The 17179-nt window shown below is 43.0% G+C and overlaps 1 protein-coding gene across 1 annotated transcript; it reads right to left on the bottom strand.

Moving 5' to 3' along the window:
- Window positions 1-258: 258 nt before the first annotated feature.
- Window positions 259-3265, bottom strand: SKIDA1 (SKI/DACH domain containing 1; the record flags this gene model as incomplete). Its single annotated transcript, XM_080812244.1, has 2 exons — window positions 259-3098; window positions 3208-3265. 2 exons carry the CDS (start codon window positions 3263-3265, stop codon window positions 259-261), a joined length of 2898 nt encoding a protein of 965 aa, XP_080668370.1.
- Window positions 3266-17179: the final 13914 nt, after the last annotated feature.

Here is a 17179-nt window from a genome sequence, read left to right on the forward strand (position 1 = left end):
TACTTGAGTCTTTAGCCTGAAGTAGTCTGTGGAATGTAAACCAACCCTTCTCCCACCCCGCCCCCACCCTACTCCCAAAAAAAAAAAAAAAAAAAAACCCGCAATGGGAAAAAAGTAATCCGATTTCTGTCTTCAAAATGCGATAAACCAGGGCTCCAAAAGGGGTGTAACACATTAATGGACTTGTACAAACCATCCTGTGCAGTTTACAACAAAAGGAAGGTAATAGGGTTCAAGAAAATATCTTCCAAAACACTTTTATGAATTAAATTTCCTGAATTTGTGACTAGGTGGAAGAGGTATTGCAGAACCGCCCAGCTGCCATTTCCATATAGGATGGGCCTTGTGAGGAGGTTGGGAATCCTTAGTAGTGTTTAAGGAATACGCCGGCCACAAATCCCCATCCTTCCCAATAATGAGTGATGGTGGACAAGGAAAATTTGCCATGAAATTAAATGGCCTTTTCACTGCTGATGCTACATTGCTGGCTACCTTTTTGCGTCTGTTTATAACTGTAAAATCATCCAGTGTTCCTTCATGTGTCTCAGTTTTACCTGTAGGACGAGGACTTCTAGCTGATTTCAAATTTGGTTTGACTGGAGGTGTCTGAAGTACAGGTCGCTTTCCCAGTACTAGTGTCCGGTAATTTTTTCTCACCCTGGCACCAAATTTATATTCCCCATCCTCAGGTTTTGGAGAACCTAAAGTGCATGAAAGGCCCTGACTCTGAGCCAGTGGGTTTAAGGAAGGAGTTTCTTTTTCAGGGCATGCAAAACCTTCTTCCTTGGCTGTGGTGAACAAGGCGTCCTCCTCCTTACTTTCAGTCACACTGTAAAACTCACCCTTTGTATCATTGCACTCGCACTTAAGCTTATTTGTAATAAGGTCAGGTTCATAGTCTTCATTAGCACTACTGTCTTCTACTTTGATTTTAATATTGTGCAGAAATGGTAAGGTCTTGTCTCCTGTGTTAGTGCAGGGAGTCTCAGTTTTAGTTGCTGCTGCTGCATCCACCTCAGAATCAGTGTGTGAAGAGGACAAATCCGTAGCAAATTCAGCACAATGAGGGATTTTGGAATCTTTTTCTGAATTTGCCGCTGCTCGGGAAGAATCATTATTTAAGAACCTAGCAGCTATTGTGTTGTTATCTGCACAGTGTGTAGTAGGACTTGCTTGTAGGCATTTCCTCGCCTCTCGGAGTATTCTTTGTTGTGGAAATGCATTGTTTGTCTTTGGGCTAGGTGAAGAGGCCCCCTCCGCCAGGCAGTTAATTGTCAGGTCAGTTCTCTTTACAGTACTGGAAATTTCAGAGTGTGGGAATGTAATCTCAGATACCCTATCGTTCCTTATCTCTGTGAAACAACTCCCCAGGCTGGCGGGGCAGTACACCGGAGACGCTTTGGGGGCCCAGCTCTGCAGATTCCACTCCTCCGGCGACTCCGCTTTGACACTACTCTTGAGGTCGGGAAGTCTGCCGGCATCCTCGAAAGCAGCGGGTTTGGTTGCAGCGGCGGCGGAGGCCAGATGGTACAAGAAGTTGGCCTGCGCCTGCACGCTGGGAGGCTTGCAGAAGCTGGTGCGTCTGAAACGGATACTCTGCACGGACACTTGGCTGGAGCCGGAGCTGGAGTCCGACTCCGTGGACGAGTCCTCCTCCTCCGAGCTGACTTCGCTGGAATCCGAGGCCCCACTGCCCCCCTCCTCCTCCTCTTCCTCCTCCTCTTCCTCCTCCTCCTCCTCTTCTCCCTCCTCCTCCTCCTCCTCCGAGGACACCGAGTTGCTGGAGCTGGACAAACTGGAGCCAAAATCTGAGTCGTTGGCTGCATGGTCCGAGTAGGAGCTGGACTCCGAGTCGCTGCTACAGCTCTCGGGAAAGCTGCCGAGATGGGGCTGAGGCCGGTGGTGATGTGGGGGGTGGTGGTTCGGCGGCGGCTGCTGGGCCCGGTGGTGGTGGTGGTGGTGGTGATGGTGGTGGTGGTGGTGGTGGTGGGGAGGCGTGCAGAAGCCGTTAACCAGATGAAACCTCTCCAGGCAAGTGGCCCCGGCGGCCGCCGCCGCCGCCGCTGCCGCCGCCGCCGCCGCCGCCTTGGCTTTGTAGGACCTGGGCAGCAGGAGCAGGCGGCGGGCGCCGGCGTGGGGCGCGAGCAGGCAGTCCTTGGCGCCCCCGCGCTTGCGCTTGCACCGGTAGGTCAGGCTCACCGGGCCTCCCGCGCCCGCCGCCGCCTTGGGCTCGGGCCCGGCCGCGGACGCCTGGTAGTAGGCGGCGGCGGCGGCGGCGGCGGCGGCAGCGGCGGCGGCGGCGGCGGCGGCAGCCGGGTGCTTGCTGCACAGCAGGCTCCGAAAATAAGCAGGGTCCGAGTGGAACGCAACGTAGTTTCCCTGGAGCGGGGCAGTTTCATAGTTTAGAGGGGGTTTGCAAGGCGAACGCACGATTTCCGGATAGTGCGAGCCCGGGTATTTGCTAAAAATCTGAGGTAGATGGGCGGCGGGGCGCGCGGCGGCGGCGCCCGGGCGCGGGGACTGCGCGCTGATTGGCAGGGGCCGCGCGGCTCCGCTCAGGCCCCGCCAAAGTTGGTGCTTGTCCTTCCAAAAACCCGGGCGGGGGCTGGCGGCTGCGGCGGCGCGCTCTGGTGGCGGCGCCTTTGTGGCCAGGGCCCGGCCGACCCTCCTGCGCTTGGTCTTGAGGACACGCTCGGTTTTGCAGGAGGTGTAGAGCGCTTCCACGTCTTCCCGAGAGATGAGCGTGCATTTGGCGGCGTGGAAGGCGATGCTGTTGATTGCCTTGAGTTTCCGCAACTCCTCCAGATCGCAGTGGTGCTTTTTCACTTTCAAATGATCCATGCGCTTGTGCACGGTCGTCCTCGGGATGTTTTTCAGCAGATCCGTGAAGACTTGGGAGAGGGCAAACATTTGCTTTCCTTTAATGATGAGGTAGCCGAGCCTCACGCCATCCACCTCTTCAAAACCTGACTTCAGGTCTCCCATCTCGGGCACTAAATGATCCCCACCATTTGCAGTAAATATATACGTGACGCATACATACACATGTATGTATGTTAATCCTCCACCAGATGCTGCGTGTGTCTCAAGGCATCCTGCTAATAAAATAACAAAGACTGTTATTCCCGGCGAAGGGAGTGCCAAACTCTAGGCGAAATTATTGGGAAAAAAAAAAAAAACAACAAACAAACATGAAATTACACTGACTTGATTCTTGCTTTTTTTTTTGGTTTTCGTATTTTTTTAAAAAGAGGGAAAAAACCATCCGGTTTCTGATCTGCCAGTGTATTGGTCTAAGTCCCCGATGCAGATCAGTACCTGGGCCCGTCTATTCCTTCCTTCTCCATTGGAGCACTATGATAATGGAATGTGAAGGGAGAAAGAGAAAAGAAATGCAGCTGCTATTCCCGCCGCTGCTTTAGCTACAAATAAAATGACAGAGTGAAGTGAGCTCGTCCGGAGACACCTTCATCAATTAATTCCCCTAAAGCCAGCGCTGATTGGACACTCCTGACAGGTGATGCAATAAAAATTGATATTCCACCCCTTCCCCCCAAAATCTCCCACTAATTAGCATACCCTTATACTGCCACCTCCCCTCCCAAAGTAAATAATACAGTCGGTATATAAATCTTTCCATTAAACTACCGGAGCTCAGAAACAGCCTGACTCACAGACTTCATCTGAACCAGTGTGTGTACGCTTTAAAAAAAAAAAAAAAAAAAAAAAAAAAACCTGTATATTCGCCTTTAAAGGAATATTGCCTATTTTTTCTTTATTTGCATTTTACCGCTGCAGCTATTATCATTTCAAAGAAAAGCATTTTAAAAACATTATCAGGCCGAAATAGACATACCCCACCCCCTTTTCCTTTGGAAAATGGAGCTTAAGCGAAAATGTGCAGAATAGCCTGGTATTTCCCTTATGGGAGTGGAGAAGGAGACCGGCTTGGGAGCTCCAAAGTTAAACCCGCGCAGTGAACCACCCCAGTAGACTTACGTTTTGGATTTCTCTCGATTTTCCTTTTTTTTTTTTTTTTCCTGAAATGCCTTTTACAACCAGAAACAAAGTTATTTGACCAAGGAAGCAGTTCAAGGCTCCAGCTCCGAAACACTGTAACAATTCAACTGGATTTTGGTTCTCTGCTGGGGGGTGGGGTGGGGAGGAGGTAGTTTCACGTCAGACCCATAACAAAGCATAGATAAGCCAGAAATGTGTACACTTTTCACAATTAACCAGGCTGGATTGGAGGCGGGATCGTCCTAGAGTCCCCAGCACAGTCTTTGCCAGGGTCCTGTTCACGACAGGTCAGAATTCCAGGGAGCAGATTGTTTCTGCAGCAAAGAAAAGAAAATGTAAAACGCCCAAGGTGCTTCCAGAGGTTTTACGTAATAACGATGAAAAGAAAGTGCTGATGTACGACGCAGACTATTTCAGTGGTCTATGATGCTTTCGGTTGGTAGTTTAAATGAATCTTCCACAACTCTCATTTTTTCCATGAAAGCCAAGCATCTGCTTTAGAAAAAAATCACTTTGGATGAATATCAATGTTGTTTAACCTCTTCTTAGTCAAGTTAAAGCATATTTTGGTGTCATTTCCAAGGATATCCAAAATATTGCCAAATGAGAGCAATGGTCTTCCCAGCTGCATTACCAGGATCCCAAGGTGGCTTGTTGGCTCCTTTGCAAAATTCGGCAAAATCTTCTTAACAGTTCGGTGTTTGCAACTACAGCATAAGTGCAACCCAGGCATTTATATGTTTCCTTGTTCCTCCAAAAATAGACACATCCGTGTGGTTAAAAGAATAAACGGATATTTCTGAGCCTGCAAGAAAAGAATTGTACAATAATTTCTTCCTTCCCATTCAAAAGTTCCAGTTTCCCCTGCTCTGGTCTGGCTAGCACAAGCAGGTATGTCTCAAAAGAAAAAAAAAAAAGATAAAAACAGAGGAATCAGACTATACAAAAAGGTAGTTTGCATGAAATCTCAGCCATAGTTCCCCACCCCCACCCTCATCTCCCTAGTAATTTCCCAGGAATTTTGAAGAGAATTGGGAATTTCAAGAAGTGCATCCGGAAATTAAGGAAGTCTATTTAAGAGAGTCTGTAACTCAGAGGTTGGGATTTGAAAAGTCAGCCCTGGACTACTGTTGCACTCAGCACAGATGTAATCGCCGCTCTTCAACTTAATCAATGTGTGTACAAACCACGATGTCTCGTTCTTGCCTTTGAAATCTAAGGCTAGCATTTCCATCCAAGAAATCAGAGCTACAGCAAATTACATTTTTGTCCCTTGAATGAGAGAAGGATCATTGAATGGATCTCGTGATATTTCAGGCTTTAAACGTAACCGAGAGGCAGCAATGAACAATGCCTCGTCACAGCTAATACCATCCACCGAGTTGGCTTTCTTTGCATCTGGATCTATCACACCGCGTTTTTTTCTCTTTCACTTTCACAGGAGGCAAAATGCAAAAGGTTTAAGCAGAAAGCAAAGTTTCCAGAAAAAGCAGATGCTGCTGTTTGTTTTTTAAAGTAGAATGACCAAAGTCTTCCACTGCCAGCGACAATAATGTCGTTTTAAAATTCCTCCTGATGCACTTATATACTGAAGCTCTCTTCCTCCCACCCCACCCCCGTCCAATTCCCCTCCTCCAGCTTTCGAGATTTCGACCAAAGAGTCCAACAGCCAAGAAACAGTAAACTCAGAAAAAGCCTTTGAGAAGACATTACAAAAGGTTGGCTAGAATGTCCTTTTTTTTCCTTCTTCTTTTCTTCTCTTTCTTTCTTTCTTTTTTTTTCTTTTGGCCAGGTAGTTCTAGTTGTTCTCCATTCCTACTTAGATTTACACACACACACACACACACACACACACACACACACACTCCTACTCCTCCACATGGCAACATGATTTAGTAACCTTTTCAAAATTACCCTTTTTCGCTCTTCCTTCCTCTCTTTCCACCTTTAAAATACTGGAAACATAGGTGGTTCTTAAAACCAGTAGAATATTATGTATTTTTTAAAAAAAAACTGAAGGTCCTATCTATTGGGTCAAATAGAGAAAAATAAAGACCAGAGGACTTGGGAAATGTGTCTCTATATACAATTTATGCAAGTATCTTTACATGTACACTCAGACACCTTTACACTTACACATTTTTAATACTCTTATTACATATCTTTCTTCTTGTCTAATACATTCTTTTGTTCCTTTAACTTCCCCATTATTGTGTGTGTGTGTGTGTGTGTGTATGTGTTAAGGCGTGAGTGAGCGCATTCGCACGCATGCACACACATACACACACACAGAATGTGACAGACAGCTTTCTTGTGGCCATCAGCACACGTTGCATATCCGGGGTCTTCTCCAGGCACATTGGGGGTCGATCCCGATAAAAAGATCTAGCAGAGGCCCCTGAGCGCTCACACATGAAAGGCAGGGGACTTTAAGATGGATTTGCATGCACACAGGGGATTTCGATCAATAGCTACCAACATTTATGGCTTAGATTATTAATGTGAAAGCTGGCCAAAAGAATGGGGATGAAAAATTAAAGGTGTCTGTTATCAATTATGCTTAAAGTTATGCAATAATTTACTTACTTTGCCTGGATGTGCAGATCCAGATGTATAAAGTACTATTCTTCAAAAGCCAGGGGGTTTCTTTGATAAATTTGTTGACCATGTCAGCTGCCTCAACAATCAAAGATGAACCCAATTCAGATGATGGACTGTATTCAAATTCTTTTTTAAGACAAGATATATCAACTTCTAGGTTTCTCAAATGTGTATACATATTTGGGCAGATATGCCCAAATTAACATTTATGTGTATATCTGTCTCTGAGAGTATAGAGAGTTACCTATTGAGAATTTAGGCATATATATGATAAGCATTGAGTTTGTTAATTGCATGTAATTATTTACTCAGTGAGGAATGCACAATCTACTCACTATCATAAGAAGTATTTTAGCTTCGGAAACAAAGCTGCTTGCTATAGGAAAATCCACCATGGCAAATACAGATAGAAGTATATTCTTAATGTCCACTTACTCCTGTATTTGTTGTAAAAAAAATCAGTACTTTCAGTTTTTAAAGTGATGGGCTATGAAGGTATGAACATATTTGTCTTTACTTATCCTGTATCAATGTGCTAAATTTATCTTTGGATGTTCTATTTTGATTTATTTTCACTGTATTTTATGTTTAAATACCATTGCAATTCAGTCTGACCTCTTTCCTCTGGAGCAAAGTAATGCACACGGCATTTACAGTCTTTTAAATGGTTAGCTGGGAAATGCAGTAGCAATTTGCAGGAGTAGTTTACTAATGGGGAAAGTTCTTTTGAAAACCTGAAGGAAAACCTAAGAGTACTTTTGCATTTCTACACTACAACTGTCATATAATTAAAGTATTGAAGAGCATTAAAATAATCCTTTTCCTTCCAAGCGTTCACCCATACACATATAATTTAAATGAGGATCATCTCCCCACATCACCATCACCACCACCTAACTCTTCACCATATACATTTGTTTTACTGATTGCTGGGCACATTTTGTTCAAAGAGAATTCAGAGAGAAAAGACTAAGGGACATCACAAAGGCCTCAACAATGTAAGTATACTGGTTAGAAGAATAAAAGAAGCCCCTTGTACTGTTAGCCAAAAGTAATTATAACACTTACATATAACACAATCTAAAATAATAATATAAAGTCTCACACGGCTGAATTAATTTAGGATATAGGACAATAAAATCTTGTGATAATCAACAGTTCCTCACCTAAATTTATCTAATTTCACATGTTCTCTACTTTTTGGGAGGGGAAATGAGAATGGAGGAGGGAATGCTAAATTAAGGAACAGCTTAAATTACAACTTAGTATATTTTGTTTAATTTTTTTCTTTTTGTCTCATCCAAACAAATCAAGGCAAGTCTCCAAAAGGGCCCATCCTTCTGTTCTTAGGCATTTTAAAATCCTGTTTTTAACAGAAGTTTGGGACACAGAGTATATGCCATGTTGTCTACTGACCCATAATCAAAATGCAGTGACCTTCTACCCTTTTTTTGCCCCCTGACCCATCTTGAATTCAATGCAGGCTTTATAAATTTGCAAATCCTTGGAGGTAAAGGGGTTTTTGTGAGGCTTTGTTCTGAAAAAGCCCTAAGAATGTACTTTCTAAATCAGACAAAGGTAAAGCAACAAAACCTAGTGGACAAGATTTTATACAGGTGAGCAATAGACAACTCTTTAGATAACATATATTGCAAGCTAAAAAGCAGTAGTAAACACGGGAGACAAGAAGGTTATACATTGCATTAAATTAGAGTGTGGTACAAATCTCTTTCATGATGGAAGAAATGGTTAGGCCACAATCTTCCTGCTCTCCTCATCTCAAGGGCTGTGGGGGACCCTAGTGACCAAGGAAGGAATGGGGGTGGGGGGAAGCCTATAGAGACGGGAGGGAGGGAGGAAGAGAAAGAAAGAGAGGAGCGAAAACTGATCTGAATCTACAGGCACATTCTCTTATCTTTCCTGCTATCAGCCAGTTTAAAGGACACCATAATTATGATGGTGATAAAACAATGCCTGCTTATGTGTGCTGAATAAATAAAGAATGTTTACAGCTAAAGAATCTTTTAATTCCAATTAAACGCTATCAACGAAAAGCCACTTTTCCTACTGCAACAGCCTTTCCCCCCAATTATCTTGTTTTGTTGCAATATTTTCCTATGAGACACCAGGGCTTCTCACAATTGATCCTGAATGTAGAAAAAAAACAAAACAAAACCTGAGAAAGTAGAGTTCAACGTTGATATATTAAATAATACACAAATATCAAGACTTCCAATGTATTTGTGGGGCCCAAAATTTTGTTTATTTTCCGCAAGGGTCAAATGTATAGAAACTGAAGTGATGATACCGAGTGTTGAGGCCTACCTATAGGCTGCTGAAGCCAGACAGAAAGTCTGAGCACCCATGAGGGGAGAAGGGAAACATAAGACATGTGGGGCCTGATGGTCTCTGGAAAGGGAATCCTCTGGTTCTGTTCCCCTGGCTTCAGCCCAAATCCTTCTAGGAGCACTGGAGCCAATCACTGTCTTCCACTGCGGCAGCTACTGGGCGCACACAAAAAAAGCGGGAGATCAAAAAATCCCAAGTTCGCATTTATAGATACACAAGGATCATTTCATATTCATGACTTCAACAAATCACATCATAATCAGATTTAAACGAGGTTTGGGCAGCAATGCCCACTGGGCTGGGCACTAAACACCGACAAATATCACCCCCTAACCGGAAAAGGTGTTTTTGTTTTTGTTTTTAAATTTTGGAATCATAGAATGAAAAGTCTTTCAACTTTGAAAAGCTTACTTTTCGCTTTTGAGGCCAATTTTGACAGTAACAAATTTCAAATAAATGTCTCTCTTTATGTCATTCCACCACATTATAATTCAAACTTCTATTTCCTTCCTTTTTCAGTTCCAGTGGTGTGTTTTGTTTGTGTTTTTGAAAAACACATGACATAACAAACATCGTGGAAAACACACTGGTTCAGTAAATGCCCTTACAGATCTGCCTTTTAACTCCATCTGTCTAAGTAGCACGTTGCTAAGTATAAACTCAAAAAAAAAAAAAACTTTACTCCAATAAATATCTAATATTTCCTGGCAAATCCTATTTGGTGATGTGGTACAAAAATACAGCGGTAAAAAATTTCAGGGTATCCTTAAGTTTTCTGGGTAGTTGCAGGCCCCTTTCCCTTTGAAAGTTTAGAGCTCCAATACCCTCAATTCTACTGGCAGAATTAGGATGGACCTAGAGGGTCCTAAACGTGACCGATTCACTAAGGCGGGGGGCTACAGCTTGCAGCAACGTGCTCGGCAACTTAATCCTACGCTAAAAGAGGGCAGAGAGAGAAAAAGAATGGAATACAAACTCTCCCGACATTCGTAGTTACTTTCAAGGTGGATTGTATATTTTAAGGCTGATGGGAACGCCTGGTTTTTGGAGCAAAAAGAAGAGAAGGTAAGTGTTTGTCCTTGTATCCACCAGTTCGTAGAGAAACAATGAAAGAACAAAGGGAACCACTTCTCCATCTGAACATTTTCTGTATCTTCCTCGGTTCCAAGCTTTTTAGCTTGCGAGGGGATTCGCCTTACTCTATCTTAAGTAGTTGTTGCTAGGCTTGTTGAACTAAGGATGAGAAAAAAAGTTGAGCGGCAGTGTAAATATAGACTAAATAATAATAAGAAAGGCTTGCTGTGGCGAATCTCCACAGCGCCAGTCGCCGCAACTTACAGCAGAAGTTGCTAAATGCATGTAAGGCAAAGCCCAGGAAATAACCTTTACATTACAGATTTCGAACTCGGTTATTTAAATAGCCTTTCTTGCTCTTTGAAAGGATTTCTGCGTACAAAATCTTTAGGTACTGTCCATGGCAAGGGGGTGGTGTTACTGTTTTGCTCGAAAAATGTTCTCTATTGCTATGTGGAAAAGAATTTGTAAAAAGGAAAGGGGATTCAAGTATTGACGCTACTGTTTGCTAATAGAAGTGGCAGCGGTGGCCCGGAATGGCGAGAGGTTCGTATTTAAATGTATTTGCTTTGGGGGTACGGTGGTTATCGGCAAGTCTGCCTTTGTGGGTCTCTGTGGTTGAATGAGTAAGTGACCGAGTGCCGACGGCATTATATAAATGGATTGGTGTGTGGGGGGAGCCCCCAAAGCGGTTGAGCACGTGAAACACATTTTTTTACTGCCCCCCAAGCGGCGACCAAGCCCCCCTCCACCCCACCCCAAATCCGTATATTACCTGCCCAGTTACAGTGACACATGTTTATGTTTATAGTCCTGGTTTGTAGTAGTGTCAAGAGCCGCAGCAAGAGGAGGGGGAGGAGAGAGGAGAGGGAGGAGTAAATGCAGCCACCCCCACTTGTTGTTAAAGCAAATTTACTGCGTTATTGCAAGCCCGGTACGGGGGGCTGGGAAGTGAGTTGAGAGGAAGGGTAGAGTTGGGTAGTGTGTTGGTGGTGGAAGGGGGGGGTGGGGTTAGGAGATCCGGGATGGAGCTACTCTCTCCAGCGGCCCAGGAAAAGCAGCTCGGTCAACAGGGGAGCATGCTGGCGCGGTCGAAAACAAAAAGGTCCCTCCTGCTCGCTGCGTTCACGTGGGGGGCTCTGCTCGCGGGGCTCCAGGGCCCTGACCTCTGACCCCGGCTCCTCTCCGCGCTCTCCCGGTGCCGCGCGGCCACTTTTTACCCAGGATCCCTCGCGCGGGCCGCGCTCGTGCCGAGCTCGAGTCCTTCCTAATCCTCCATTCCCCGATTTCCATCCCCTCCCCCCGTCTCTCCCCCCCGTCTCCTCCCCCACCCCTGCCGCCAGCCCCGGGGGAGGATTCTCCGGCTGGGAACCCCCGCCCCACCCCCACCCCGAAAGCCCCGGCCGCTCGGCCGCAGTGAGGCCGCGTGGGGCGGGGAGTGCAGAGCCGGCCTCCCCTGCCGGGCCGGGCCTGCGGGGGAGGGGAGGGAAGGGGAAGATGGGGAGGAGACCCGAGGGGCGGGGGGCCGGGCGGCCCGGCCCCGCTGCCCTGCTGAGGCCTGGACCTGTTGACTGCTATTGGTCCGCCTGTCCCGCGCCCTCTCCCTACCCGCCGCAGCCCGGTCCTTCCGCGGAAACGTGGGGAGGAAATAAGGATGGCTGTTTTCTCCGCCTCCCTCTAACTTTATTTTTTTGCGGGGGGGGGGTGAGAAAGCAAAGTAATCTCATCCGCTGCCCTATCCTTTCTCATAAAGTACCGTCATGCGCGGGCCCACCGCCCTCCCGGCCCCCGCTATTTAAAACCTCCACTCTTCCCCTGGCCAGCTACTCAGCTCGGAGCCGTAGGGCCCTGGACGCCCCCGCTGGGCCTCCCCCCCAACCCCTCCCGCCTGGCCCGGCTTCGTCCCCAGCGAATTGTGTTGCTTTTCTTCCCTAGAAGCTCCCTCGTCCACGTTCCACTTTTTCCGTCCCAGGAGGCGTAAGATAAAACCTCTGATTTGCAGCGTGCTGCCGGACACATTCTCTGCCCTCTCGTCAAAACGCATTTGATGGAGAGTTTAAAAATAACAATATTTAAAGGAGGAAATAAAAAGAGAGGGGAGAGTTCTTTTGCCAGTTTGGACGACATAAATACGTTAAAATTGAACAAAAATACGAAATGCATTTAGAGTTAAAGGGTTTTATTGAATTTGCTGTATTTCCTTTTAGATTTTGGATTTCCTGAGGAATATTTTCCAGAGGGAAATAGCATATTGAAGTTCAGGTGTAAGTGAGACATTTCGACCACTTCTGGAAATAAAGGAGGAAATTTTAAATATGTATCATCGAAATAGCGGGAAGGCGGCCGCAGCCAAAGCTGGAGTCGCCGAAGGAAGCGCCGCGGTGTCGTAGTCTGGAGGAGGTGGAGGAGGAGGAGGAGGAGGAGGAGGGCCAGCCTGGGAAGTGGAAGGAGGCGCGCGGAGGCGGCGGGGCGCTGGGCGGCGGGGCGGGCGCCAGGCCCGGCTGCGGGCTGCGCCGCTCGGGAGGAAGGCTGCGGCAGGCCAGGCGAGCGCGAAAACGCGGGCGGGGAGGGCCGCTGTGGGCGGGGGCGGGCGCGCCGTCGGCGCCGCCAGGGAAGCGGGAGCCGGGCTCCTCTCGCCCGGCCGCCCCCATTGTTCGGCCCTCTCGAGGCAGTTCGCTGTTCTCCGAGCGCGTCCTTCGCGAGGGAGGGGTCCTGCGGCCCAATTCGACCCCTACCCCCACCTCCCCGAACTCCAACGCTCGGGCCGGGTCGAGTCGGCGCCGCAAGTTTTATTATCAGACTCGGCCACCGAGGGGTTTCCAACTCAAGACCCTGTAGAAAGGAGGTTTTACAATGTGCAGCTAAATTGGAGGAAGCTGGGAGAGCCTGCAACTCACACGCTAAAAGAAGAGGGAAAGCAGCACAGAATTGTTTATAAAGTGATAACTAGATAGAGACAAATGTGGGCATTTTTTTTTCTGGATTCGGAAAGTTAGAGCAGATTTTATCATTTTAAATATCTTTAACGTATGGATACGAAAGTGAATGTCGGGGTTCAAAGGAGTTCGGAAAAGCTTGTTTCGCTGTCTCTATTTGTTATTATTCAGCTCTTTGTTGTATACAAAGTAAAATTTAAAAGCAGGGGCTGAGCTACCCTTAACAAAAACAGGCTTCATTTCTTAACCTGAGATGCGTTTTCAAAATAACAGTGAAATTCAAAAGGGAAAAACGTGTCATTTGCTTTTAAACCACGTTTTGGAAACAATTGCAACCCACCTACGAAACTCTGTTTTCCTTTGTGAGACATGTGGAAAAAATATTTCTGGCAAACTTCACAGTTCTAAAAAATGAAGATTTCCAACAAGTGCTCGCGAGTCTTGAAGACAAGACCAAAGTCATCGTGTGTGAAAACTCAGGAAGAAATAATTTCAATCATTTGGCCCAAACCTTACTAGGGCCAGAGGGTAATTTTAACTCAGATTTATAACAGACTTTGCCGAAATTCCTTCTAAAATACCCATTACTGGTCTGTGTATGATGCAGCACTGTTTCCCAAGGTGGATTTTTAAAAACCAATTAGAATTGATCTCTAATGGAATATTATATTTACACGTCATCATGAAAACATCATTTGACAAGAGTTTTGAATTACAAGAAAGAAGTTAACAGATGATGTTCATAAATAGCATCTGTTTGAAAAGAACCCTTAAGAGTCAGTTAAAGGTAGTGGTGATTGTGATTTTGCATTTGAAATGCTATAGAGGTGTTTTTTGCTTTTGAACACTTTCATTTTGCGGATCTTCTTCCTTAAACTTGCATTTCCTCATGGAAATCATTCAGTTATTTGGAGGTATAAGGAGAAATTCTTATATAAGAAATCGTTTGAAGTATGACTATGGAAAGGTTTGAACAGAGAAAATGAGGTATTCTCAATCTGTTCATTCCTTCCACACTCATCCTCCCATAGTCCCCCTCCCTAACTACTTGGATTCAATTTACATTTTTTATTTATAAGTCTTTGAATATTTAGAATAGCTTTAGAAGTTTATCCGCTGTGTAGCTGATTGTAGAAGGTGAATCTTTTTACATATTTTAGTATTTCAGACATTTTTTGGTTTCATTGAAAATTTAAAAAATGTGTTACAAGTCATGATATACTTGTGAGAAAAACAACAAATGGGTGGAAAAAAGGGCATGAATGGGGGTGGGGATGGAGAGGGATAAGTAGCATTCCTGGTCAGTCTTCCTAATACCTTTCTTTAATATTATGTCATTATATTTTCCACTTGTGCCTGTACCAAACATCACTGCTTTTTTTTAATTGGAGTAAAGGGCTGCCATATAAAAATTGCCTACATTCTGGCTTTTAAGCGCCACAGTAAAGTAAGACTGACAAAAAGTGATCGCAGGCTTGTGTGTTTAATTTGCCAAGAATGTTAAGCTTCATAGGATTCACCCTATGGGGCCATGTTGGACCTTGGCACTGTTACTGTACAATTTTGAGAGATAAATATACATATTATAGATTTTAAAAAATCTAAGATATGATAGGCAAACAGTTTATTAATTGAAGGAATAAAAAAATGAATTTGTCAACCTCATTCTTTCTGGGACACAATGCAGTTAATTAACATATTCTTGGGCTTGTTTCTGGATTTGCTAAGCAGTGGCTCCATTCACAGAGGAAAACATTTAAATCTTAAAAAGTTATCTTCTTTGGTGCAAATAGTATTTAGCAACTCAGTTTAATTTCTTCTTCTCTTTTTAAGTCCAAGATCTGTTTCATTTCTTTCAAGGTCTCTTCCATTGCAAAAACTGATTTTCCTCTTTTCTATGTCCAGAATCTTTTCACCTACATAACCTTATTGTCTTCTATAAACAGACACCTAAAAAGGTCACTTTAATTGTAACAGAAATGCATATCTTCAGTGTCAGTAAAAAAATGGGAACGACCTCACACTTCTTACATTATATTGATGATTCTCTGAAAAGTCAGACACTTAGCACCCTTAAGTATTGTTGGATCATGGGAAAAAATAGTCCAACTCTGAAATGTTATTGAGGTTTATGCAATGCCTAGGAAATCTAAAGGTATCTTTTAGATATTATTTTTCTATTGGTAATTACATGGTGTTTTACTCAAAAATGTAAATACAACCAATATGTATCAGTTTTATAGCAGAAGGAGTAGCTCCGAAGCCAAACACAAGATTAACCAAGCCAAACCTTTTAAAGTAAATATTAGGCCTTGATTCTTAAAACTATTTTAAAATTTAGATCATGTACAATTTAAATTTCAGAATTACCTACCTAAACTTTCTAATTTTTAAGTGTATCTCACAATAATATTAATTGTGATTGGTTCTATATTAGAGTCTGTTTTATAAGAAAATGATGACTTACATGAAAAGGTGGTTAACATTTGAGGACTACTTAAATATAGACAATTCTAAACTACCCAGTAAATAAAAACTCTTCACCAATATTAATTTCAACTATTGAAAATCTTAAAGATTTTTTAAAGAGACCAATTTATCTGAAAATTTCTATTATTCATTACTTAAATATTTTAGTTTGGTCGAACATACAAAATAAAGTCTTGCTTTGGAGAATAAGACTCAGATTGCAATGAGCTTTTAAGCATAGAATCATAGATTAAAGGACTATTGTGGGCCTACTACGTGCAAGAGACTTGCTAGGTGGTATGGTGAATTAAAAAAAAGTCACCTGGTAAGATCAACATGCTTCATTAAATGGAATTTCCCCAAAGCCATTATTAGAATATCAATTGAAAACATAATTGAAATGAACACTTTTTAATGAAATTTCTAATAGTACTCCATAATATAGGTGCTGTGTGTGTGTTTATATCTAGTATAAAGACACAACACCCACTTATTGTGAGATTAATAAAACTAGTTTTAGAAGTACTTCAATATTTTTATCATACTAGCATAAATACACACATGGCTGATAATAAACTTTTCATGTAAAATGCAGGAAACTTTGGGTACCAACTGAGAAAAATGAAAATTTTATTCAGGGATTCCTTTATGCAAAAGAGGATATATCTGAAAGTTTGTACAGATCATAAGATACTATCTTTTTTACATTCTTCAAATTATTTATTTAGAAACAAGATTATAGTTTCTGGTGAGGTTTAGTAGATGAATGAAATATAATAATTGCTTTTTGTTGTAAAATCTCGGTGTCAGTTGCTTTCTGTTTTTAAAACTTTAGTATCAGAGCCAATACAGAATTTTAAACACTTTGTAGAGGTCAAGAATCTGAGTTAAGGAAAATGCATTTAGTCTTAACATTATAGAAATATACGTCTATTTCTATACCTCATTATAGAAATATACCTCAACAATGGATATAATAGACTAAATACAATGTGCACAAACAGAAGGGAAATAAAACTTAATTTTAAAAGTGGGGTAAATCCAAGCAATACCAACCTATGAACCAAATTTAGTTTTAAATATTTCTTTCATAGTATCTACTTACATAAATGATTATTGAAAAGGAAATCCAAAAATTTGGTTCCTAGGTTGAGGGATAAAGAAAATTATAAGAAGATATATTACCCATAAAGAAAAAAAATACAGTTTCCCATTATAGTAGGGTTAGAGGTTACATCATAAAATACTTTACTTGAGTTTTTTGTGGTTTGCCTCAGATGATTAGTTCAGAGAAATAGATGAGCCAGTACTGAAATAGCTGCTGTTATGTGAAAATACTGAGGACAACAGGCTTTTGTTTTATTCTACAGGTACTAGATACTAGATATGTGTATATATATATGTTTTTCAAAAGGTATTTTGAGAATGAGGGATCAGATTTAAAGGGTAGCATTATTTTAAAATTGAAATTGTCCTTTTCCATGAAGTATTCTATAAATCCCATGGACCTTTTTCCCCCTATTACCATGTATTTTTAAAAACTTACTTGAACTTTAACAATTATGGCAATTTATAAGTTTTATCCATTCTACAATATGAGAATTAGCATATTCAATAATCATATACATGTCTATGTATGTGTGTTTCTCTACAGAGATATATCTCTATATAGATAGATAGCTATGTGTGAATGGGTATATATCTCACACAAAGGACAAATATAACTTGCT

This window comes from Martes martes (genome assembly GCF_963455335.1).
Source record: "Martes martes genome assembly, chromosome: 8".
NCBI classification, from domain to species: Eukaryota; Metazoa; Chordata; class Mammalia; order Carnivora; family Mustelidae; genus Martes; species Martes martes.